Source organism: Alosa alosa, chromosome 5 (genome assembly GCF_017589495.1).
Source record: "Alosa alosa isolate M-15738 ecotype Scorff River chromosome 5, AALO_Geno_1.1, whole genome shotgun sequence".
NCBI lineage: Eukaryota > Metazoa > Chordata > Actinopteri > Clupeiformes > Clupeidae > Alosa > Alosa alosa.
Window position 1 is genome coordinate 9,469,411 of NC_063193.1, and position 23,729 is coordinate 9,493,139.

The following is a 23,729-nucleotide window of genomic DNA, read 5'->3' on the forward strand; positions in this document are numbered from 1 at the left end:
CTCGCCATGCACATTTAATCAAATAAAACATTCACAGTCGTGAATGCAGACGCATAGAAGATAACAAGCTAAATTACTATTAAATCTGGTTAGCATCATTAGCATGCTACACACAAGAAAGAAAGATAAAAGAAATAGTAGGCTATAATCTGCATGAAGTGTGCTGTCATGAATATCATAAATTCAGTATTTTGTCTTTTTATAGTATCAGGATATAATACACAATAATATATTCTAATCCTCTGGTGTTCCAAGGTAGGTAAAATGGTAAAATGTCTACCCCCCCAGTGGTGTATCGTTACAGCTCTATTTATGTCTGATACATCCCTCAGACACATTGCAGTGTGACTGATGAATGCCATAACTTACAAATACAACAATTTTAAAAAATGAGACAAGAGAATTAGAATAGAAGAAGCTAAAATGTCCTTTTTCCATCACGTGTGGAGGCGGCATTTTTTTATCGTCATCTGAGAGACTAAAGAGTTGGTATTGTAGTGGCAACGTTCGTTAGTGTGTGTGTGTGTGTGTGTGTGTGAGCACCTTTAATACACACTACCGACACACACACACACACACACTCTCCCTCGGCACGTCCTGCACTGCATTGCTGTGCAGGGAGCTGGCATCTGGCTATAGTAGTTCCTGTTCCCCAAGCGCCCCTGCTCCCTGGTGTGTGGTGCGCTGGAGTGGGATCACTCCTCATCATTGGCTCCTTTTGTTCTCTGAGGCCTGATTTGCATGAGCGATCCTCACCCAATCTCTGGGCCCTTTTCCGTTTGCGCTGCGGTGAAAAGACACAGCGGAGTGGAATAACACGAGAGGGGCTTTAATAGGAAAACTGGGTCAAAGAACCCTTGTCCCGTGTGTGTGTGTGTGTGTGTGTGTGTGTTCCATGAATCTGCAAGGATGCTCTACGGGTGTGGGTTTGTTTTAGTTAGCCCCTCTGCAAAGGTAGCCATGGAATGTGTGGCATGTCTCCGGGTTATAGCAATAACTCGCCTCCTCCTCTCTGCCCCATGCGGGCCTCCCTGCAGTGCCAATGCTTGTTTCCCTGGTGATCATACGATCATGACCTAAATGAAATCAAAAGGGTGTGTGTGTCGTCAACTGCATGTCTGATGTCTCCTTTTTGCCTCAGGCCTTATTGGGACTGAATTCAGTTACTTTGTGCTCTGCTTACATGCATGGCCCTGATTCAGCTTTGGCCAAAGTATCAACAAACAGAATTCGCCTCCCACTGGCTATGCCCAACGCTGTTATTCCAGGAGCTTGGTATTTGTCTGAATATATATGCACAACACAAGTCAAAAAGTGCCACACAATTTGAAACAAGAACAATGCCTCTTCTGCGAAGGTGTTTATTTTTGCGAGGTGTTGCTGCAAGTGCTCAGAATAGTCTCTGTTGCATTTTCAGCTTGAGCTCTCTGCAGCATGCCTTGTGTTTGCTGCCTGTTATGAGTAAGGGTGTCACGATTTCGATTTTATATCGAAATTACATATCAATCTCGAACTTCAAACTTTAAAGTAGAATCGACGATGCAGCCACACCCCCAATGTCACGTCCAGCATGTATGCCAAGACGCACAAACACACATGCACGTGCGGAACTACAGCGTCAACACTCCTCTAATTTTAGGCTGCAGCCAGTTAAAATATACACATCAACCTACTGAAATCAAAGCCCCTCTTGCTACTTTGAATGAATACTTCCACACCGGTGATTTCATTCACGTCAATTAAAACTAACTTAGCCTACTCAACTTAGCAAGTAAAAAGGTGATCTAGTTACAGTCCAAAGTTACTTTAAGGCTTAAAATGCACATTGATAAGTACATATTCCATGAAAACTAACCTTGGGTCTCTTCGGAGTGTGCTAAAACAATCAAATTATCATTCTGTGTTTAATTTCACTACGTTCATGTGTCTGTTTTAGCCAATGTTAGTTCTGTTTACATTACAACCTCGCGTTGGAGCGGTTTCAAAATAAAAAGCGGTTTCAAAAAAGCCCCCGAAACAGAAAAGGAAAAGGCCAAAATGAGTAAATAACGATCGAAAATCGAATCGAATTGTGACTTTAAAATTGAAAATTACATCAAATCGAGGATTTGGAGAATCGTGACACCCCTAGTTATGAGTATACACAATGATTTACTTGACAAATCCACCTGCTCCTATGACTTTGATTGATCTGGATGATGAAGGTGATCGCCTTCAGATCGCCTCCATGATTATATTTTAGGTCAGTGACTGCGCGGTTCTGTGTAGTCTGAGCTCACTGTTTGCTCTCCCTGGGACATGAGTGGGAAGCTATTATTAAACATGGTAGACTTCAGCTTCAGACAGCGGGCGCTCCTGAAAATAGAGCCTGGGTGCCGTGTCATCTGGACTGGAGTCACAGCAACGCTGCTCCTTGTTTGTTTGTGTTTGTTTCTTTGCGTCCTGAACACCAATGGCAGCCACTGACAGCTTAAAAGAGAAAGTCCAGGAGCCTAAGTCTCTTCCAGGCCATCTCTCTCTCTCTGTCTATAACTCTCTTTCTGGGTGTCACCTCACTTATCTCTCTATCTCCTTTCCTACCCTTTTCCTCATCTCTCTCTCTCTGTCTCTCTCTCTTTTTTTCTCTCTCTCTCTCTCTCTCTCTGGCAGCATGGCACTCTTTCTCCTTAGGATACAGGCTGTGTGCATCTGAAGGTAAAGGTGAATGAAGAAGATTAAAGGTTCCTGAGCCAGACACCCATAATAAGCTGTGGGTCACACACAGCAGCTCGTGACTCATGATCTAGTCCCAGATTATCGGATAGGAGAATTATGTTGATGATTTGATAGGTGTATGGCCATGTAGATATGGGGAAGGTTCAAATGTAGGCCAACGCTAGAGGTCACGCAAGGGTAGAACAGGGGAACTACATGTACAACTCGGGGAATGCTGGGAAGCCATGGCCAAGCCTCAGTCATTTAATCCCAGTTACAAAAAAATATGTCAGCTGAGATGACATACTGTACCGTGTCAGATAAGCAGATAGAGAGCAAGAGCACTAGAGTAAGAAGGTTAAAACCTGATCTGTCATGCTGAGGGGATACTGGGAAAACAGCGCCAAGTGTTCAGTCACTGGCTTCCTGTCACGGAGTGGCTAAATGTCACTTGAGGTGGTTAAAATGTCTACTCTGTATGCCAAGTCTCAAGTTTGGGGCCCCCACTGCCATTACACATCATCATATGTGAGTTTGTTGGCTTGAGACAAGGAGGGTTCTAACATGCTTATTATCTTACTTTTCCCTAGTTCTTCACAGGAATTTTTTTTTTTTTGCACTGAGGCCTACATACCGAAGACTTAGCATTCCAAATCCACTGGCCTCTCGGTTTTCATCTTCATCAGGCCAGAATCCCAATCAGGCTTTTGAAGTCACATGAATCACAGCAGAGTGATCCAGACACCCCCCACCCCCCCAATGGTCCTGCAGGGTTTTATAGGAGTTTTCACAAAAGCCTGCTGCTTGCATCAAAAATCTAGTCTTACACTAGGAATTACTAGGAGCAGCATTTCTGGTGTTTTGCTTGTGTCATCCAAACAGACTCTTGCATGCCAGACCTTGTATAGCTAGGGCTGGATAGTATTCCCAAATGTGGAAGTAGAAGGGAAATTAAGATACCCAACATGTGTGAGTAGAAGTTTGGAGAGTGAGAAACACACAACAAGGTGACAGAAGAGTCAAATTATTGACCCATCTCTGTTTAAAGTAGCAGCCTATCCTAGATGTATAAAGCAAAGTCTGGATTTAATGAATAATTGAAGGTTCAGTAAGCAGACTGGTTTGACCACATTGTAAACCATTAAATGGTCATGACGCGGTAACTCCCCAAGCAGAACGGCGTCAGCTCAGACCAGAAGATGAGTACTTGCATGTCTCTGCACTAAACTCGCCCTAAAAGACATCTTGTGGAATTGGTTGAATTCACCCCCATGTTTTGACTTCGTTCGTTATCGTTATGACTTTGCGTCTGTTTGCTTTTTGACTTGAAGTTGTTTTCCTCTGTGTGGAGGTTTGTGTTGTTGCAATCGGTAAATCAAATTAAGGCTTCTTTTTTTTTTTTATATGGAATGAGATAATTCATAGCTATTTGTGTTCGTATAGCCAGCCAGTGAACAAGATGGCGTGTCTGTCTTCCATACCCTCTAGTCTTTTCTTTTCTTACATAAATACATTCACATAGTCCCAGCATATAGGAACAATAGAATGCTCATTTAGTAACAAAACCTCTTTGTGTGATCTGTATGTTGCTACGGTCACAGCTAACAGTCTATCTAGTACTAGTAGACAGAGCCCAAGCTGTCCTGGGTTCATACAACCGATGTTCTTGTTCTGAGGTCAAACGTGGAGGGAATAGTGGTGGAGACAACAACTCACTCACTTGATGCTTTTACATCCTGGGATCCGTTTCTATTTCATTTATTTTACTTATTTTTCAGCAAAGCACAGCCAAACCTTAACAATGTCTTTCTTGCTATGCTCATTTGAGCCCTCATTTCAGTTGAACGGAAAAGTGTGGAATCTATCACATGCCGTCAGTGAAGCTCAGTATTAATTCAAAACAGAAAAGTCAAGTTGAAAGTATAAACTAAATTGTCAGAGGACCTCTTTTTTTATATGAAACAGAATTTAAATGGATAGATCAGAGCTAAAAATTGAGACCCAGTGCTGCTGGCTTTGCAGCCTCAACTAAGCTATCTAGTCTTACCTCGACCCTTTGTCTAGAAAGGGAACATGTGGCAGTAGAGTTCTTTAATGTTGCATTAGCCTAATGTAGCTTACTCAGATGCCCCCTTTCACTCATGATGTTCTGCTATTTTGATTGAGAAATTTGATGCAATAGAAGGGCTTGTTTAACGGATTCAGTACTACAGTATGTGGACAGATAGCATGCTTGCTTGGGTGTGGTTAGTATATGCTGTTAGAAGGATGAGAACTATATAAAATAAATGCCAGTTTTAAACTCCCGACTTGGAGCTGAGAAGTTTCTCTTCATGTGTCAAACCGACATCTCTAACACAGTTTTTTTATCTCTCTTTTTCTGTTCCCAACAGAGTTGGTTCCCATAACACTCCTTTTTTCCCTCCCTCGCCCCCCCTTTCTTTTTCTTTTTAATTTTATTTTGTGCCGGTGGTGACCTACACAGCCAGTGCCTGTGAGAAGCCCACCACCTCCAGTGGACCCAGCGGGCCTGGCAGAGCTGAGTCAATGAGTGGTACAGGCTCCTGGAGCGCTTCTGACACACGCAGCCGAGCAGCAGCAGCATAGCACAGCCTCAGACGCAGCCATGAGCACAGCCAAGCCCAGCGGCCTCAAGGCCCCCAGCAAGATCGGCAGGTCAGCCGCCGGGACAGCGGCCAAGACATCCGCATCCACAGGTGAGGTGCCAACTGGCTATGCTTGCCGTTTTGTCACAATCCACTCAGCCTCCCATTATACAGAGGGAGTTTGTGTTTGTTTGTGTCTGTGTGTGTCTGTGTGTGTCACCATAATCAACTTCGACTCCCTCTATTTGAATAATAATATAGGCGACAGCACAGATCTCCGTGTGTTAACAACATGTCCACATTAGGCCTCCATGTCGGCCGACTAGTCTGAGAAGATGACGGCGTGAAATTAAATGTCACAGCTGATTAGCCGCCACGGTGTTTATGGCTCTCTCCAGTTCACTTCCGTACTGGATTATATAAACAATTCCTAGATGATTACATTGAGATGAGCATGAACTCATAAATGTATGCATGTGTGGCGAAACCAGTAGCAGCAGCAAAGTATGAATGCTGTTATGGGCTTCAACATGAGGAACAGCCATGCCGAGGTGATCCTAATTAGCCTTGTGCAATTTCACAGCAGACACCATGAGGATAATTAGTGGCAGCGTTTCTTCAGTAATTAGAAAGCGGGGTCGAGATGGCTAAGTAACTTCTGCATGGAGCTTTAATGAGAGTTTGTTGCAACATCCCACCTCCTGTATTGAGTTTTCCCTTTCATATATAAACTGATGAACTGGTTTGACTTATGGATTTGTATTTGTTACTTTTTATTATTTGTTTGTTTATGACTTTGTGCTATGGTTACCGGTACGTGGGCCCCGTCCGGCTCGAATTCATTTGATTTTACTTTGTTTGTAAACTCTGAGCATTAAGCTCTTTTACAGCAATGCCCTGTCAATTTCCCCTTAATAAACAATGGTTGATGATGATGTATGAGAGTGATGCTGTGCAAATAGTCAGCAGCTGTGTGGTGGAACATCTACTCGTAAATGAACAAATGAGATCTGACAGCTGTGTTTTCACACGTGACCTGCAGGTTTGAGAAAAGGGGCAGGGTGACACGTGGTCTCTAGCACACAGCAGATGAACTGCCCCTTCCAGATCAGAACATATCAGAACCATTTTCTTTTAAAGAGCTTTTAAAACTGCAAAAGGCAGTTTTTAAACTGCAAAAGGCAGTTGCATGCATAAAGAATATCTTTCAACAATCTGATGAATGTTGGTGGTTGTAAACTTTTAAATATATATATATAAATAATGTTATTGATGTCTTGTCTTTCTCTAGTGGAAATTTAAATAGGCTTGTCCAGTGAAATATTTTCTCTCACTTTGTCACAGCGGCTGCCAAGCCTGCCGTAGCACCAGAGGCACAAGATGGGGGCGGTGATGGGGAACAGTTCCAGGTGGGCGACCGCGTGTGGGTGAACGGCAACAAGCCGGGTGAGGTGCAGTTCCTGGGTGAGACGCAGTTTGCGCCCGGCCAATGGGCCGGCATTGTGCTGGATGAGCCCATCGGCAAGAACGACGGCTCGGTGGCGGGCGTGCGCTACTTCCAGTGCGAGGCGCTCCGCGGCATCTTCACGCGGCCCTCCAAGCTGTCGCGCACCGAGGGCGAGAGCAATGGCACCCAGACCGCGCCGCCATCCCGAGCCTCGTCACCAACGCCGTCGCAAACCGGAGCCCCGCCGGCCGCCGCCGCCACCCCGGCGGCCAAGAAGGCCCCGCCAGGAGCCTCCGCTCCAGGGGGGGTCACCACGCCCTCCAACCTCACGCGTGCCAACAGTGAGTCTGTGTCTAACCTGTCGGAGTCGGGTTCCGTGAAGAAGGGTGAACGTGAGCTAAAGATTGGAGACCGTGTGTTGGTAAGACACTCATACTGTTCAGTAACGTGTTTGTGTTCAGTAACAAGTTGTGCTGAAAATCAGGGCTCTACACTAACATTTTTCAGGAGCACTTGTGCGCCCAAGTTAAAAAATTTAGGAGCACAGACAAAAATTTGGGAGCACAGTCAGTTCTGTACTTAACTTACACATAATCTAACATTATACTGCAGCTAACAGTTAAACATGCCAGTGGACCAATTGCGAATATTAAGAATGACTGACAACATTTAGGCTACAGGAAACAGGATTTTAAATATCAGTGCCTACTTTATTTTCAGTCTGTTCTATTTTCCTACATTTTGTTAATGTAAAATAATATAATACATTGCCATATTTGCATTTAGCCTGTATATCAAGTATCCTGCCAAATGTAGCCTAATTTATTTATTTGTGAATCCATCTATAGCTAATCCAAATGTGCCTAATTGCACATGGTGACCTATCTGACTGCATACTGCCTAATACTACTAAAACAGTCAATTTTCTCTTCCACAAAACCCAACATAAGGATATATGTTTTATACTTTTAATTTTTATTTGAAATATCTGCATTGATGGGGGCAGTAGGCAAACGTTAGGCCTACTTTCGTTTTGCACTTCAGCTTGTATTCGGTGTAAACAAACAAGCATGCGTGGAAGCCTGGAGTTGTCAGTAGCGTTCTACCTTTGAATAAAATGGGAGTATTACAGGAGGCTAGTTTTGTGCCGCTACAGCTATATTTTGCATATTGCAGCCAATACGTCAACTGGGCTAAAAGGCATGTTAGGTTACCTTTCCTTCTCTCACTGCATTCTCAGAATCTCATCCTGTTCCTCCTATATCCAATGAATTCAGTGGATAGAAGAACTAATTTCTTCAATCTTTGCATCTTGGCAAGCTAGTCTAACTTTTAGAGCTAGTCCGCTTTTTCTGCGCGCTCTTGGATTTAATAGAAGCGACTACTAGCGAGTCACAACGCGAAACTGCTAACGTTGATGGGAGGTGTAGTTTTTATGCTGCATTTCGCGACTGGATTCTATGGTTTGCACCAGTAATGATTCTCAATGTTGCGGTGTATTTTGTAGACAAACATTGACATGGTTAGAAGTCATTCGCACCAGTGCGCCTAAATATTTTTTTGCACTCGCACGGCATCATTTTTACTCACATGTGCGAGTGAAATGGGCGTACTGTAGAGCCCTGCTGAAAACATTACAAAAGTCTTGGAGAGGTTGGATGTTAGAGAATTTTATTGGGTTCATCAGTCTGATGTATACTGTATGGTAAGGATAAGACTTCTTCTAAAAGGTGCACTACAAATGGTGGCACACTGAACTGAATTTACTACCACCTGGTTTTCCCTGTTCCCCACTGATTGATAATCATATTTTAAGTAAATGTGTCAAGTAGGCAAATATAGTAAAAGCATATGCTTATCACTATTATTATGTATCGACGTAGAGAAATCCCTCTCTCCTTGCAAGTGGAATACAGAAGCCCACTGTCCCAGTAGAGGCTTGGACCTAAATGGCGTAAACAGTCCAAAACAGCTGTAGTCCTGCTGAAGAGTGTGGTGGTGCCTAACACATGCTGCTTTCTAAACCATGTGTCTGTGCGCTCCAGATGTCTAGTGGATCATGTAACTAGAAAAAGAGGCTTTTGTGAGCTAGCTTTGGCAGATAACTACGCTGTTTGCATAGTCAATTGCGCCTCCCCATTATCTGTAACTCTGTGCTAATGAGAGACGTCTCATCATTGAGACATCAATGAGAGAAGTCATTGTTAAGGTCACACATGGGAGTGCTGGACTCATTTACCCCTTGTTGACACCTCGGTGTGCCTTGCATCCGGGTTTAGGGGCGCGGCTCCTATAGAGGCCTGGTTAGCTCATCTTGGACGAGGGCTCAGGTGGAATGGGGGAGCTGATGCAATGGAGACTTCCCAGCTGCATGTGGAATGCTGGCTACTCTCAGCCTCCTAATGTCCACAGCAGGCGGAGAGAGAGACACACACACACACACACACACACACACTCATGCACGCTCATGCGTGCACACACCCACTGGCCTCATTCTAATCTGTAAATACAGACTGACCTCAGAGTCACAAGACACACACACACACACACACACACACACACACACAAAAACAGACCAAGCAAGGCCACCCCTGAGGTGGTTGCATAAGTGGAGGCCCTCCTCATGTGTACAGGAAGAGTGTTGGTGTCCGTGAAGTTTGGGATTTCCCCTCCAAGGGGAGATGGGTTTGCTAATGCCTCTTTGGCCTGCTTTTATTGTTTGACACCCGCTGTTTTAAAAACAAAGTTGGTTCCGACGTACAGTTTCCTTTCATTCTCTGCAGTTCCCGTTTTATACGGCATTTAGAACTGCTGAAATGCGCTCATGTATTGCATATGCGCAAGTATTATTGGCAAGTGGCCGTTTCCGCATGAATTTGAAATGCCGTGTTTATACATAATACAGAAAGAGTTTTGCGGAAGTGAGGTTTGACTTTTTTGTGGTCATATCATCTCCCAGAGATTGAACCTATTGCTATGGTTTCTCTCACCTCTATTTTCATTTTAACATGCCAGTATTTTATTGAAAACTGCTCCATAGAGTTTAGTTGACCCCATCATGCCAGTATTTTATTAAGTTAGTTGATCGTTAGTTGAACCCTATCCCAGCAGCCTCCTGATGTGGCGCTCCAATCTGTCCTCAGGTCGGAGGGACCAAAGCCGGGGTGGTCCGGTTCCTGGGCGACACCGACTTTGCCAAGGGGGACTGGTGTGGGGTGGAGCTGGACGAGCCGCTGGGGAAGAACGATGGGGCTGTGGCTGGGACCAGGTAAATGAGAAGATCTACTCCCACCACCAGCAGCAGTCTCACAGGCCTACAGGAACTGATGAAAAATGAATGAGACATGTCATCGGCACCTGGGCAGAAAGATCCAGGCTAGCAAATATTGGTAATGGTAACAGTGCCAAAGTACTAGGATGACTTGAATCATTCCTCTCCAGTTGTCGAACCACAGTTTTGCTGTTTTGATAAAGTCTCTGTATAAGCCATTTTAGGTATAATATGCACTGTTACTAAGTGGGATTGGAAGTAAATTCAACCCTTTGCCATGATGAAGAAAAGCAAAAGAACACGCTGTCCTAGCCTGTAATATGGATGGTTAATGGATAAAAAATGACCTTCATGACATCCTCTGGCATTGCAGCACTCTCTCACTTCACATTTTCACACCAAAATAATGGTAGCCATGGTTACTGTGCCGAAGCCCTTCTCGCCTCTTTAATAGCTAGCTGTACTGTAAGAGGTAGTGTGAGAGGATAATGTATGTAAGAGTAAGGTCTCGCACATTTAGTCTTTTTTTTTAAATAATTTCCTGTATAATGCGTGTGTGGTTTCATAGATGATCGGTAGAGGATGATTGCTCCGTGTAAAACATGCCCACTTGACATGATGATCTATATTGTATCCTAAACTTACCTACCATGCCCGGTTCCCTTTGACCCTCAGGTATTTCCAGTGCCAGCCCAAGTATGGGCTTTTTGCACCTGTGCACAAGGTGACGCGCATTGGCTTCCCCTCCACCACGCCGGCCAAGGCCAAGACCACGGGCGTGCGGAAGGTGGTGACCACACCCTCTGGCCTGAAGCGAAGCCCCAGCGCCTCCTCCATCAGCTCCATGAGCTCCGTGGCATCGTCCGTCAGCGGCAAGCCCAGCCGCACCGGCCTGGTGAGGGATGAATACACACACATACAGGCATACAGATGTGTGTGCACACACACACACACACACACACACACACACACACACACTCCTTGAAATCATTCCTATCTGTGTCATTTGCCGTACTGGTTGCAAAGAATTTGTCTAAAATCCATGCCTACACAAACACAACGGTGCTATACATAGCTCCATGTATGTTAAATCTTTAGCTTAACAGGCCACACACAGCCTTAAACAAAGACTATGTTCTGCACTCACTCCATATCTTGCTTAGCACCATCTACTGTACACATACTGGTACTTTCTACTGCTTTTATGAGCCCCTCACATTACTAAGCTTATTGCAGCCTTTTAAATGCAGACATTCCCACAGAAACACATACACACATACACGCACATAATCCATCAGCTTTATGAATGCAGTTACTAATCCCGTCAAACAGGTTCTCTGGGATTTATTACTTGCACATACAAGCACACAAACACTTTCCCATCAGATAACTTTCCCTGGTAATCCAAGATCAGACCTCTAGTTAAAATAGCTTTAGGTAATAATAGGTAGCTTTGTTCTGTCTCACCCACACACACACACACACACACACACACACACACACACACACACACACACACACACACACACACACACACACACAACCCAACCCACTGTGGTTTGAAGCTTATACTAAGGCCTCACTGGTTTGAAGTATGTTTTTAATGGATTAACTGGATTGCTTTTACTTTGTGTTAGTCAGGCGTTGTGGGCAGTCTGCACCAACATTCAAAGAATAGGAACCATGGGGGATTATATACAATATAGTCGAAGTTAAATGAGAAAAAATATTACATGAATTAGATTCATGTCAAGTCAAGTTTATTTATATAGTGCATTTCATACACAGAGGTCATTCAATGTGCTTTACATAAACAAAACCAAACAATAATAACAAATAAAAAGCATAGAAAGACAATATAGTCAAAGAATAGTTAAAAGGTAAAGATCATAATAAAAAGAAAACATAAAACACAAGGTAAAATAATTTAAAAATAAAGGATAATTAGTAAGCATAAGTAAAACAAAGTGGAATTAAAGTAGATTATGAATGGCTTTTCCTGATTAATTAACCTAAATCACATCCTTTTTCTCTCTTTCTTCCCCTCCCCATTGTCTTTAGCTGACGGAGACGTCGTCACGGTACTCACGTAAAATATCAGGCACGACGGCGCTGCAGGAGGCCCTGAAGGAGAAGCAGCAGCACATCGAGCAGCTGTTGGCCGAGAGGGACCTGGAGCGGGCCGAGGTGGCCAAGGCCACCAGCCATGTGGGCGAGGTGGAGCAGGAGCTCTCGCTGCTCAGGGAGGGCCAGGAGCAGGTGGGCCATCACAAAATACTATTCCCCCGTCAGCTTAAATAACTGCATAGATTGCTTTTTTTGTTCAAGTCAAGTCATTTGTTTTTGATATAGTACGTTAAACACAACAGAAGTTGGCGAAAGTGTTTTGCAGTTATAAATGGCTTTCAAGTTCATATATCACTGACTGTTCTGAAATTGTACCAGGCTGGCTTGAAATGTGAACATCTTCAAACACTGTTTTCAGCTACTTGTCATTCAACTGATTGGCCCCAAATTACACCAGACCCACTTCACACATGTGTAAAAGAATATGATGCTGATGGGATTCAGCTGAGTTGGCAGTACAAGGTATGATTTGCTGTTTTGCGCTTCCCAATGCTATGTTCTCCTGCCTTTTCACAGTATGTCATGGAGATGGAGGCCAAGATGGACCATCTGCGTACACTGGTGGAGGCAGCGGACAAAGACAAGGTGGAGCTGCTGAATCAGCTAGAGGAGGAGAAAAGGTAAAAGAGAGAGAGAGAATCTAGCTCAGATACAATATCGTCTAATGTTGTTTAACCATAAGAGAGCTGGACGGTGCTCATAAGAGAAAGGTCAAGACTATATTGGAAAGTCTGAAAGGATGAGCGCCTCACTGCAGAGTAGAGATATTCAGAATATCATGTCTGCACCTGGTCTTATTCTTGTCAGTTTTATTGAACATGTAATTCACTTAGTATAATCGAGTTAATAGTGAATACTAGGATTGCTGACTGGAGAATTGGTTAGTACAGTATTTCTATGTGTGGTCAAGAATTTTTTTTTAAAATAATTTAATTAAAACAGGAAGGTGGAGGACCTACAGTTTCGTGTGGAAGAAGCCTGCATTACCAAAGGAGACCTGGAGGTAAATTTGAACCAAATGAGACAGACAGACACATCCATAAAACATAATCAGATTTGTTTTGTGTACAGCTGGAGGCTCGACACATGTAGGCTCACATGAAGTGAGGCGCTTTTCTGACTTATTAGGAGTCTGATTTCAGCAGCTACGGATGACATTTTGGGTTGTTCGGAGTGAGTTTTTGAAGCCAACCGAGGTTGATGCACTAACCTAATTAAAATTCGGAGGTGCTGTAGAGCTTGACAGGGCGGGCCTCTTTTTTTCGCTTACTCTACAAACCGACCTTATCAACACTTCAAAGCCAGGCACTAGTGCTGCGCATAGTTACTGCCTAAGACCCATTCTGCTGATGAGGAAGAACAGAAAAGGCCTTCCTTGGAGCACCACTGCAGAGAACACCCGATAAGTAGGTAGCGACCTCGATCCTTTCCAACTCTTATCAGACTGAATTGAGATGAATCTTCATTTCTTTTTTTGGCGAGGGGAAGAGGCTCATCTCAGAGGGAAGGTCTTGTTAAGGGGGCAGCCTCTTTGTCCTCGTCCCTGGCTCAGACTCAGAGCTCCTCTACACCCTGTGTGTGTGTGTGTGTGAGTGAGTGAGGGGGTGTGTGTGTGTGTGAGGGAGGGTGTGTGTGTGTGTGTGTGTGTGTGTGTGTGAAAGACAGAGTGAGTGAGGGTGTGTGTGTGTGTGTGGGAGGGTGTATGTGTGTGTGTGAAAGACAGAGTGAGTGAGGGTGTGTGTGTGTGTGTGAGAGCTGTCCCTGCCCTTCCCAGTTCCCTTGAGGCTTCACCGCAACCAACAGCACTGCTGATTTATGCAGGTCTATCTGCAGTGTGTCCGCATTAAATGACCATAACGAGGCTCTCGCAACCACATGAGAGAGATGGAGGGGGGAACATTGGGCTATTGGCCATCGACCACAGTTGGACCTCTGCCTTATTATTATACATGCAGGACCAAATGAAATTCGAGATCTGTCAAGGTCTGTTGTATTGAAAGGAAGGTCAGGGCTAAAAGGGCAGCTATTTTAACCCAGGAAGGCTAAATTACTGACCTTTTGAGGATTAAAGGTGCAATCAGCATACATGTCAATTGCTGTTTATTGATCTACAGCCTCCTTAAGAGATTTCACACTAAGTAATGCAAATCAGCTTTCTGTTGAGGCCTGTGTTGAAAGTATATGGAAAGTGCATTCTATTGAACGGTCTTTCTGACTTAAGGGTATACTTTTCCATTTATTCATCTATTGTAGTCAAAACGACATCAAACATGGTTTAATTTGGTCATAACTTGTCGTTACGACAGATTAACTCGGCCATTTAGAAGAATGGCTAGCAATAAGTCCTTTTTTTTAGAAATCCAGCGGTCAACTTAATCTTTTCTTCTCTTATTTTCAGTTGTCTTACTAAACTGAGCAAACCCATAACTCACTGTGTGACTTAATGTATAATACTGTATCTGTGTGTGTTTTTGTATGTGCATGTTCTTGCTTTCTAAGATAAACAGCAACAAAAAAAACAAGTGAGCTCATCACAGTTTAACTACTGTACTGACGTTAATCATTGATGCAATGCTTTATCATGACCTGCTTCATATCATGACCTGAAAACAGAGACTTGATTGGACCTGTTTATCACATTCTTCTCCCCTTTTCCTGTCTTCCATGTGTCATGGCATGATCATGTATAGCTTCTATACATAATCACTCATTCTCACTCCCACTCGGTTCATTCTCAGTACTAGGACAGTAAGTGCTCGTACACTCTCTGTATCGATCACACCTCAGAGTGTTGGGCAGTGTAGTATGCGAGTATTCGTCCCCGATGTGGCCATGTACAGCTCAAGCCCTGAGGTCTGACCATATTGTTTTTTTTTTGCTGTGTGTAACATGGTAAAGATGTTGTTCTAACATTTCATAAGTTCATAAGTTTAAACGGTTACTCTTAACACTGATGGTCTTGGTACATCAGGGGAGAAAGAGAGGATGTGTTGACGGAGCTATTGACGCCCAGCAGATTTTCCTTTGGAATGTCCTCTTCTAAGTTCCTCTCTGTCTCTCTGATGTTGAGGTCAAAGTCCAAGTTGTTCTTCCATTTTGCATCACACATATGCTGTGAATCATTGCCCTCTCACCCACTTACCTACATACTCACTCACCCAGCTCATTCATGAACACAGACCACACACTCACTCTCTTCCCTCTCTCTACTCCAGTCTCCTCTTGTATCTCTATGCATGGCCTCTTGGGCACGACACCACCACATTATCGTCACCAGTGACAGATTACCTTCAACCCATCAGCCAACCACTTCCCCTCACCCACCAACCTACTCACCCAAATCAACTCACCCATCCCAACAGGTCGCTGGTCCCCCAGCTTGCATGATCCAAACCTCAGATTACTTCCTCCGCCCAACGGCCCTGTCCACTCACGCTTCATTCCATAACCCAGTCCCGACCTCCCCCCCCCCTTCACCTCACACCAACAACAACCCCTCCACTCCTCTCTTTCCCCCCTCTCTGTCCTTGTGCATTGGGCTGGCATGTGATGGTGGCACTGGTTTGTGTTCTCTTCCTCTCCCCCTTCTTGTTACTAACAGACGCAGACCAGGCTGGAGCATGCCCTTCTTAAGGAGCTAGAGCAGAGTCTGCTCTTTGAAAAGGCCAAAGCTGACAAACTCCAGAGGGAGTTAGAAGACTCTAGGGTAATGGACCTTCGCCCTTGACAGACAGGGGACGGGGTGGGGGTCGGGGGGATTTTGGGGGGAGTGGGATGAGCGGGGGAGGGCGATATTGGTGTTGGTAGTTGGGGGGGTTGGGTGTGAGGCTTTTGGCCGATTGATCGGGGCTTTGCAGAGGACGCACCACAAAATGGGAGCCCTGGAACTGCAACAGAAGGATTTGGTTTTGTGTCAGGGAGGGCAGGTGCCTTTGCTTCTCAGTGTGATGCATCAAGAGGTAATACCCTGAAGTGATGCCTCGAAAGCTTGTGCTTTTACTAAAATGCTCTACAGCTGCTTCTTCTTTTCACAAACTCTATAGTGACCCAGTCATGCATCTAATAACAGCCTGCACTATACTGTTAGCCTCATTGGCCTACCACTCTGCTTATTTGGTAGACATAAAGCAGGAATCTTATACATCAACCATCAATTTTTTTAATGAGATTGGATGTAGCTGTGATTTTAAAAGTTACCTGTAATTACTTATTTCTTAGTGTGCATTGTCTGCAGCTAGACACATGGCCCTCAGCCGCGATCAATGACCAGTTATAGCCTTAACATTTTTATGCTTTCTTGTTAGGTTCACAGGCCATTTCAGGGCAGAGTTCCAAAGAGATCATTCAAAATGGGAAGTGGAAAAGGGTAAAGTCAGTCAGTTTGTGTCTCAGTTTGTACCTATCAGTCAGTGGTAAAACCTAGACCCGTCCTCTCTATACCTTCTCTATACACCATGCGTTCCTTTTGCATCTCGCCAAACGGTGGCCATCCAGGTGTCAGCCCACCATCTGTCGGTTGTCTGTCCAGTGTTGCCCCTGCCTCTGATGGCGATGTCCGCTTTATCCCAACCCAAACCCAGTTCCATCAGTTTTAGGTCTTCGGATAAGTTCTTTCCTGTGTGTCCTTTGTGTGTGTGCCCTTTGTAATTCCTTGTCCAACCATAAGGTGGCAGTGTAAGTATAATTTTGCCTGCAAAGTTTATAGACCCACTCCAGTAGGGTCTGTGTAATGCTTTTCAGTTTAATTTTCTATTTTAAAAATGAAAAATTGGAAATTGATTTCAATTTTCTGAAATTGTGTTTTTTTTTCATTAAATGAATACATAATTGAAGAGTTTTATGGGTTTATGTGTTCAGTTCAAATAAAACTGATTGGCTGGCAATGGCTCACCCCTCATCATGCTTGCATTCACAGGATATCTGCTTAGCTGCTGAGCTTACTAGGGTTTAATCAAGTTGTCAACTATTCAATATTAAAATCACTAGTTGTTGACATCGGCAGAAGACAACTACTTGTGGACAAATTCTTATCGATTCTTTATTTTTTATCCAACTCTACCTGATTTTGTATTTGTGTAATGTTGGATAAACGACTCCAAAATCGTAATTGTACATTTATTTTAATTATTAATTCAACTTTCCAATTGTCCATCTTTCATTTTTTTAAATAGAAAAATGAACTAATAAGCATTTCATGGACCCAATAGCAAGATCATCTTGCTCAATCATAAGCAAAATCCAGTTAGAATTGTCAGCATCATAGTAAGGACACAAGACGTCTGGACACAAGTCATTTCAATCAGCTGGTGTGGGTTTTTAAATTTGTATTTTATAGATTAGGATTAGAGTTAGGATTTAACTCTAGCCCTGAAATGGCCCTGTAGGACTTAGATTATGACCCAGTCTCACCCCCCATCTAGAAAAAGTAGACACAACACCCACCACATCTCTCCCTCGCCTTTACATGGTAATGCAGTCTCCCTTGTATAGACACGTCCACATGCATTCACTAACCAATACACACATCTTATATTTTCGATCAATCCTGACATGTAATCGTATACACTCGCGAGACACACACACACGCGCACACACACACACACACACACACACACACACACACACACACACACACACACACACACACACACACACACACACACACACACACACACACATACACTTTTTCACTTTTCACTGCAGGCTTTGTGTGTGGGGTGGTGTGAGCCTGTGTGCTGTGACTCCTCCACAGGTGGCCACTGTGTCCGAGCGGTCCCGGATCATGCAGCTGGAGAGGGACCTTGCTCTGCGGGACAAGGAGGTGGCTGCCCTGCGCCAGCACCTGGAATCCGCCTCTGGCGAGGGTGGCTCCGGCTCTGGTGCCGACCCTGCCGCCGGGGTGCTCCAGGAGGAGGTTGCCTCGCTCCGCGCCCAGCTGTCTTCGCAGGGCACCGAACACCAGGCGGAGCTGCAGGACGTACGCGAGCGCCTGGAGGCGGCGGAGCGGGCGCACGGCGAGGCGCTGGCCCAGCTGCAGGCGTCCTCGGGCCGCCTGAGCAAGGACAACGAGCAGCTCCGCGCCCGCTTGGCCCAGGCCGAGCAGGAAAACGCGGATGTCATCGAGCTGTGGCGCTCAAAGCTCGCTTCGGCCATGGCCTCCCACCAGCAGGCCATGGAGGAGCTGCGGGCCACCTCTGAGAAGGGGGCTGGCGGGGCTTCGGCAGCAGAGCTGGTGGAGCTGCGTGGGGCTCTGGAGAGGCTGAAGGTGGAGCACAAACTGGCGCTTGAGGAGGCGGGAGCGCAGTGGGAGGCAGAGGCCACAGCGAGAGCCCGGGAGGCGGAGGTGCTGAAAGGGCAGCTGCTGAGCCTGACGGAGGAGAAGGAACGCCTGGAGGAGTCGCTGCGCAACAGCGTGGAGAGCGTTGAGGAGCAGCACCTGGTGGAGATGGAGGAGGTGCTGGGCAAGCTGCACACGGCGGAGCTCAGGGTAAAGGAGCTAGAGGAGGAGACAGGGCAGCTAGGGCAGCAGGTGGAGGGCAAGGCCAAGGAGGCCCAGGAGCTGGCAGCCTCACTCGAGGCGCTCCGCTCCCAGCAGACGCAAGGTAACCAGGACATGCAGGGCGTCAGAGCCCAAATGGAGGAAGCTGAGGCCAAGGCGTGTTCTCAGGAGGGCAAGGTGGGTGCTCTGGTTCATTCTGATCATTCCCCCTCAGCCCTGTCAGTTACATCTGTTTTTTTATCTCCCAACATTTCTGTTCCCATCACTTCATAATTTGCCCTGAACAACATGAATTCAAATTCAAAAAGGTTTTGAATGATCCTATTCATACCCCTTACCCTTTTTCTCTATGGATGCTAAAGCACTTTTAAAGCAGGAGATGCTCTTTCCCTGTCATTATTTGTTTTGTTTTAATTCTCCATGTGTTTGTGTGTTTGTTTGCATCTCTCCCTTCCCTCCTTCCCCTCCTCTTCCTTCATGTTCATACACCCCCTCCCCACCACCCACTCTCCGACATGACCCCAGATTAGCGAGCTCAGCTCGCAGCTGGAGGGCCGGCAGCAGGAGCTGGCCAGTCTGCAGCGGGGCCTGGCCTCCCTGCAGCAGGAGAAGGGCTCCCTGGAGCAGGAGCTCAGCAGCATGGTGAGTAGCAGGGGAGGGAGTAAGGAAGCCAGACATGGACGGAGCAAGAGCAATACTTTGTCCTCTGTGGAGGTCAGTTGTTGGTGTGATAGGTAAATGATGGTTAAAGGCAAGAAAATCCTGCAGCAGGTAATGGGAAATTACCATATCTCCAAAACTTTGTTTGTTTATATATTTATTTATGTATTCATCCCACTGAAAAACATCTCAAAATGTTGAATACTAAATGATTAGTTATCCTGGGATACCAGCTTAGTAAGCAACTCAGATTTCAGTTAAAAGTTAGGCACACCAGCACAACCAATATAAAAAGTTAGCCTGGAGCCTTGTGCTATTATACTGGCATGGTGTGTGCATCTGGTAAAATTAAAAGTACTACTAGATATAATTCTGTCCTTTTTGACCTGCTGAACCCGGAGAGGTAATGCCTCATTCCAGCTGTAATCAAAGCTTGTCAGGGAATTACTTAAGTTCCAGTCACTGGCCTAATGACTTTTAATCTGTGTGTGTGTGTGTGTGTGTGTGTGTGTGTGTGTGTGTGTGTGTGTGTGTGTGTGTGTGTGTGGGGTTTCTGTGCTTGCCTCAACATCCTTTTTTCCCTTTTCTTCTTTGCCTTTTTCTTTTCAGAAACAAAAGCTGGTGGATACCTCTGGTGAACAGACTAAATCAGCACAAACTATGCAAGGTATGTAGTTGTTGAGGGGTGAAGCAACCCATGCGGTGAAAGGATGCTACACCTGATTACTGACTGAGATTTTGATTTAAAAAAATCTCCCATGTTAAGGGATCACACCAACTTTTTGGAAAATTTGCTTATTTGCTACCTACTCCAGTTAGACACATAGTATACCCTACATAAGATATATGTACCCTTCTCTTCTCTGTTTGTGCAATAAGCCAGTCTGACACCATTAACCTAGCTAAGCATAGTTCATTGGAAATGGGTTAGACCAGTTAGCCTATAGATAAAAGGTAACTTCCAGTGGCTGTCCTTGTCAAAGGCTGACTTCTTTTTTTGTTTCTTTGCAGAGTTGCAAGAGAAACTGAATAGTAAAGAGGAGCTGTGCACATCTCTCTCCACTGAGTCAGAAGCACTTAAATCCCAAGTTGCTGGTCAGTGCTCTACTTCATTCTGCTTTTCATTCCGAGTACAAGCCTGCAGTGCATTTAGCAGTTCCAGAATTAATGAAAGTGCTGCTCATTGTACCTATTTGTACAAGATAACTTTGATTACAATATTACTTTGATTACAAGATTTAATGAAGAAGCATACTGATATGTCTATGTATACATGGTAGGTCTGGAGAGAAAGCTGAAGGCTAGTGAGGAGAAGCAAGATCAGCTGAACAAGGACAAGGCCAAACTGCAGAATGACATCAGTGATATGATGAAGTCATCTGGGGACAGTTCTGTCCAGCTGACAAAAATGAACGAAGATCTCACTCAGAAGGAGAGGTGAGTTTGCACAACCAGACATGCAGGCCAGCCTTTCTGTTTGACCTCTCAATGATGCATGACCCATTCCAGTGTACTTTTGTCTGCATTGTTTGAATAGTATTTACATTTGTTGTTCCCTCAGATTTCCCAACTACACAATATGCAAATGTACCACACACACTGTCTACCCAGATTAGAAGTTTAATGTTGCACCTGCAGCCTTATTTTATTTGTGAAAAGCCCACAGCGAAGAGACGAAGAGTCAGGGAGCGAGTGGGGGGGAAACATGGGGTGGGATCGGGATATGGGCACCTGGACCCCCAAATATGGTATGGGGGCGCTGTAACCTCGGATAGGTGCTAGTAGTAGTGTAGCCACTAAACTGCTGCTATGCTTTTATGTGCTACCAGTACGTTTAGCCTATTTCAGTCTTGCACCACTGACTGGGGTGTTAATGTAGGAAAAGTAAACTAGCCCCATGGAGGGACATCTTGGTAGATACCGGTAAATCTATTTTATATAGTGTTTCGTTCGCTTAAACATTTTGAAAATTTTGCAGATAAATGAGTTAGCCTCTTTCAGCTCCAGTCCATAGTCATCATTATGACATCATTATAGGATGCTCCTAAACCAAAGTTAGTGCACTATTCTCTTCAACTGCAGATTGTGAGCAACAGACAGTCGCAAAGACACAGCTTCAGCACACAGCGCACACAGCACCCCCCACCCCCAGACTTATTTTATTTTAATGACTCTCCCTCTCCTGTAAGGCGGCTGGAGGAGTTGCAGACCCAGCTGGCGGAGCAGAGGGAGCGGGTGGCCCGGTCTGAGGAAGGCAGGAGACAGGAGCAGACCAGAGCCGAGCAGGAGCTCGCTGACACCAAGGAGAAGCTCCAGGGAGAGGTGGCCAACCTTCAGGAGAAAATCACTCAGCTGGTGAGATGATGGGAATGCTGATGAACACTGCCTGGAAGGAATGAGAAATTGAATTGTACCTGGCTGTAATGTATTCGGAAATTGTTGGGGAGAGGATTTTTGAAACTCTGTATTTCAATGGCAGTCAACTCTATTTCTCTTTAACCACATCAAGCAACATAATTCACTCCATTCAATAACCTCTAAATATTACCTAAACATCTTAATGAACCCTGAAAGTATTTTGGAGGATTTCTGTTTATTAAAGTTTACTCTGTTGTCTGGCTTTTGTTTCTCCAGGAGAAAAATGTGCAAGAAGCTCAGTCTAAGGTCCAGGAGGCTAAGGTGTCTGGTGAACAGGCCCTTGCTAAAGCCTCTGAGCTCCATGCTAAGGAGCTGGAGGAGGTTCTTTCTCAGGCCGAGGTCACAAAGAAGGACCTCAGCATCTCTGCAGATAAAAGCAAACAGCTGGAAAAGCAGGTGGAGGAGCTGTTAGTCTTTAAGGAACAGGCACAGGTAAGTGGTACATTTTGTTTTGATCTGGCAATTTTAGTGTGTAATAAGTTATTTTATACGAATTTGTAAGGAACATGAAGAACATAGACACTTTGCAGCAAGGTATGAGACAGAACTCAGTCAGTACCAGGCTTATGTTATAACAACTGGTGTTATGTTTGTGATATGATATGCAAGTAAGGTTTTTTTAATGGCATTCTCACATGAAGATAACAGAAGCGAAGTTTGATTTTAAATAGCCACAATTGAGTACTGTGCTATTGATTGAACCATCATCATACAACAGTTTGATTCATTCAACATTCATGTAGACAACATGTTCATGTCCATACAAAGTCATAACCTAATTTTTGATGTTTTGCATCAACCACTTAATGGCAGGTGTACACCAATTATGTTTTAAATCCAAAGGAATAGACAGCAGGAATGTTCTTGGGATTTTGTAGGAAACCTTTGGAGGTATTTTTTTTGTTTTGTTTTTTTCCCCCCTAGGGATGCACCGATACCAGCATCAGGTATCGGACTGATATTGTGCTCATATACGCTCATAAAATTATCCGATACCACGCACTGATACCACTTAATTGCACAGTTTCTCCTAAAGCTAGGATAGTCACTAGTAGTAGTGTAGCTACAGTACTAAACTGCTGCTATGCTTTTATGTGCTACCAGTACGTTAGCCTATTTCAGTCTTGCACCACTGACTGCGGTGTTAATGTAGGAAAAGTAAACTAGCCCCATGGAGGGACATCTTGGTAGATACCAGTAAATCTATTTTATATAATGTTTCATCGCTTAAACATTTTTAAAATTTTGCAGATAAATGAGTTGGCCTCTTTCAGCTCCAGTCCATAGTCATCATTATGACATCATTATAGGATGCTCCTAAACCAAAGTTAGCGCACTATTCTCTTCAACTGCAGATTGTGAGCAACAGGCAGTCGTAAGGACACAGCTTCAGTTCGAGAAATAGCAGCTTTATTCAATAGTTTAAACGGTCTTCTTCACTAACTCTGCTTTAGTCGCAACCTTCTCTCTTCCACCTTTTAGCTATTTGTGTGAGTTTTCTCTCTCGCTCGCTCTATCACTCAATCAGGCTCTACCTACCGAGTTGTTTCTAAAGCACCTGGTCTACTGTCTAGGATGTCTTGTAATTTTTTGTTTCTCTATCAGATGTTTGTGTCTAGGGAGAGGTAGTGTGGAGACAGTGCAAAGTCTCATTGATAATTTGTTTAATTAAAATGTGGAGACAGTGCTGTGCCAGTGTGGAGGCTTGTTTTACACAAAGCATCTTCTTTATTTTTGAATTGGCCTGCTATTATATATTCCATTTGATACTCATTATTATTCACTTTTAAGCATATTGTAATAACCAGAGCAGAGAACAAAATAAAACCTGCATTTGCATTTTTATGCTAGCCTAATATCAGTGCATCCCTATTTTTTCATGTCAGTAATGTTTCTCTTAGAGTTTTGAAGTATACATTGAAGTCACTGGAGATAACTTTTTAAAACCTTTACCAGCTTAGCTACACTTTCTCCTGTTGCTCAACAGCCAAATTCCAATTTATTTGT

At 44.4% G+C, this 23,729-nt stretch overlaps 1 protein-coding gene across 8 annotated transcripts in view; it reads left to right on the forward strand.

Annotated features, from left to right (window-relative positions):
• clip1a (CAP-GLY domain containing linker protein 1a) overlaps positions 1 to 23,729 on the forward strand; it is a 49,972-nt gene that overhangs the window by 9,011 nt on the left and 17,232 nt on the right. For 6 of the 8 annotated variants that reach the window (XM_048242437.1, XM_048242435.1, XM_048242438.1 and 3 more), the window contains exons 2-16: positions 5,088 to 5,411; positions 6,645 to 7,168; positions 9,891 to 10,015; positions 10,694 to 10,913; positions 12,080 to 12,277; positions 12,662 to 12,765; positions 13,088 to 13,148; positions 15,747 to 15,851; positions 17,898 to 18,821; positions 19,170 to 19,286; positions 19,914 to 19,971; positions 20,316 to 20,399; positions 20,585 to 20,741; positions 21,494 to 21,659; positions 21,939 to 22,154. In XM_048242437.1, coding sequence (XP_048098394.1) covers positions 5,321 to 5,411; positions 6,645 to 7,168; positions 9,891 to 10,015; positions 10,694 to 10,913; positions 12,080 to 12,277; positions 12,662 to 12,765; positions 13,088 to 13,148; positions 15,747 to 15,851; positions 17,898 to 18,821; positions 19,170 to 19,286; positions 19,914 to 19,971; positions 20,316 to 20,399; positions 20,585 to 20,741; positions 21,494 to 21,659; positions 21,939 to 22,154 — 3,150 coding nt within the window. In that variant the 5' untranslated portion in view covers positions 5,088 to 5,320. The remainder of the gene's footprint in view (positions 1 to 5,087; positions 5,412 to 6,644; positions 7,169 to 9,890; positions 10,016 to 10,693; positions 10,914 to 12,079; positions 12,278 to 12,661; positions 12,766 to 13,087; positions 13,149 to 15,746; positions 15,852 to 17,897; positions 18,822 to 19,169; positions 19,287 to 19,913; positions 19,972 to 20,315; positions 20,400 to 20,584; positions 20,742 to 21,493; positions 21,660 to 21,938; positions 22,155 to 23,729) is intronic. The other 2 variants (XM_048242439.1, XM_048242442.1) reach the window with 1 other exon arrangement.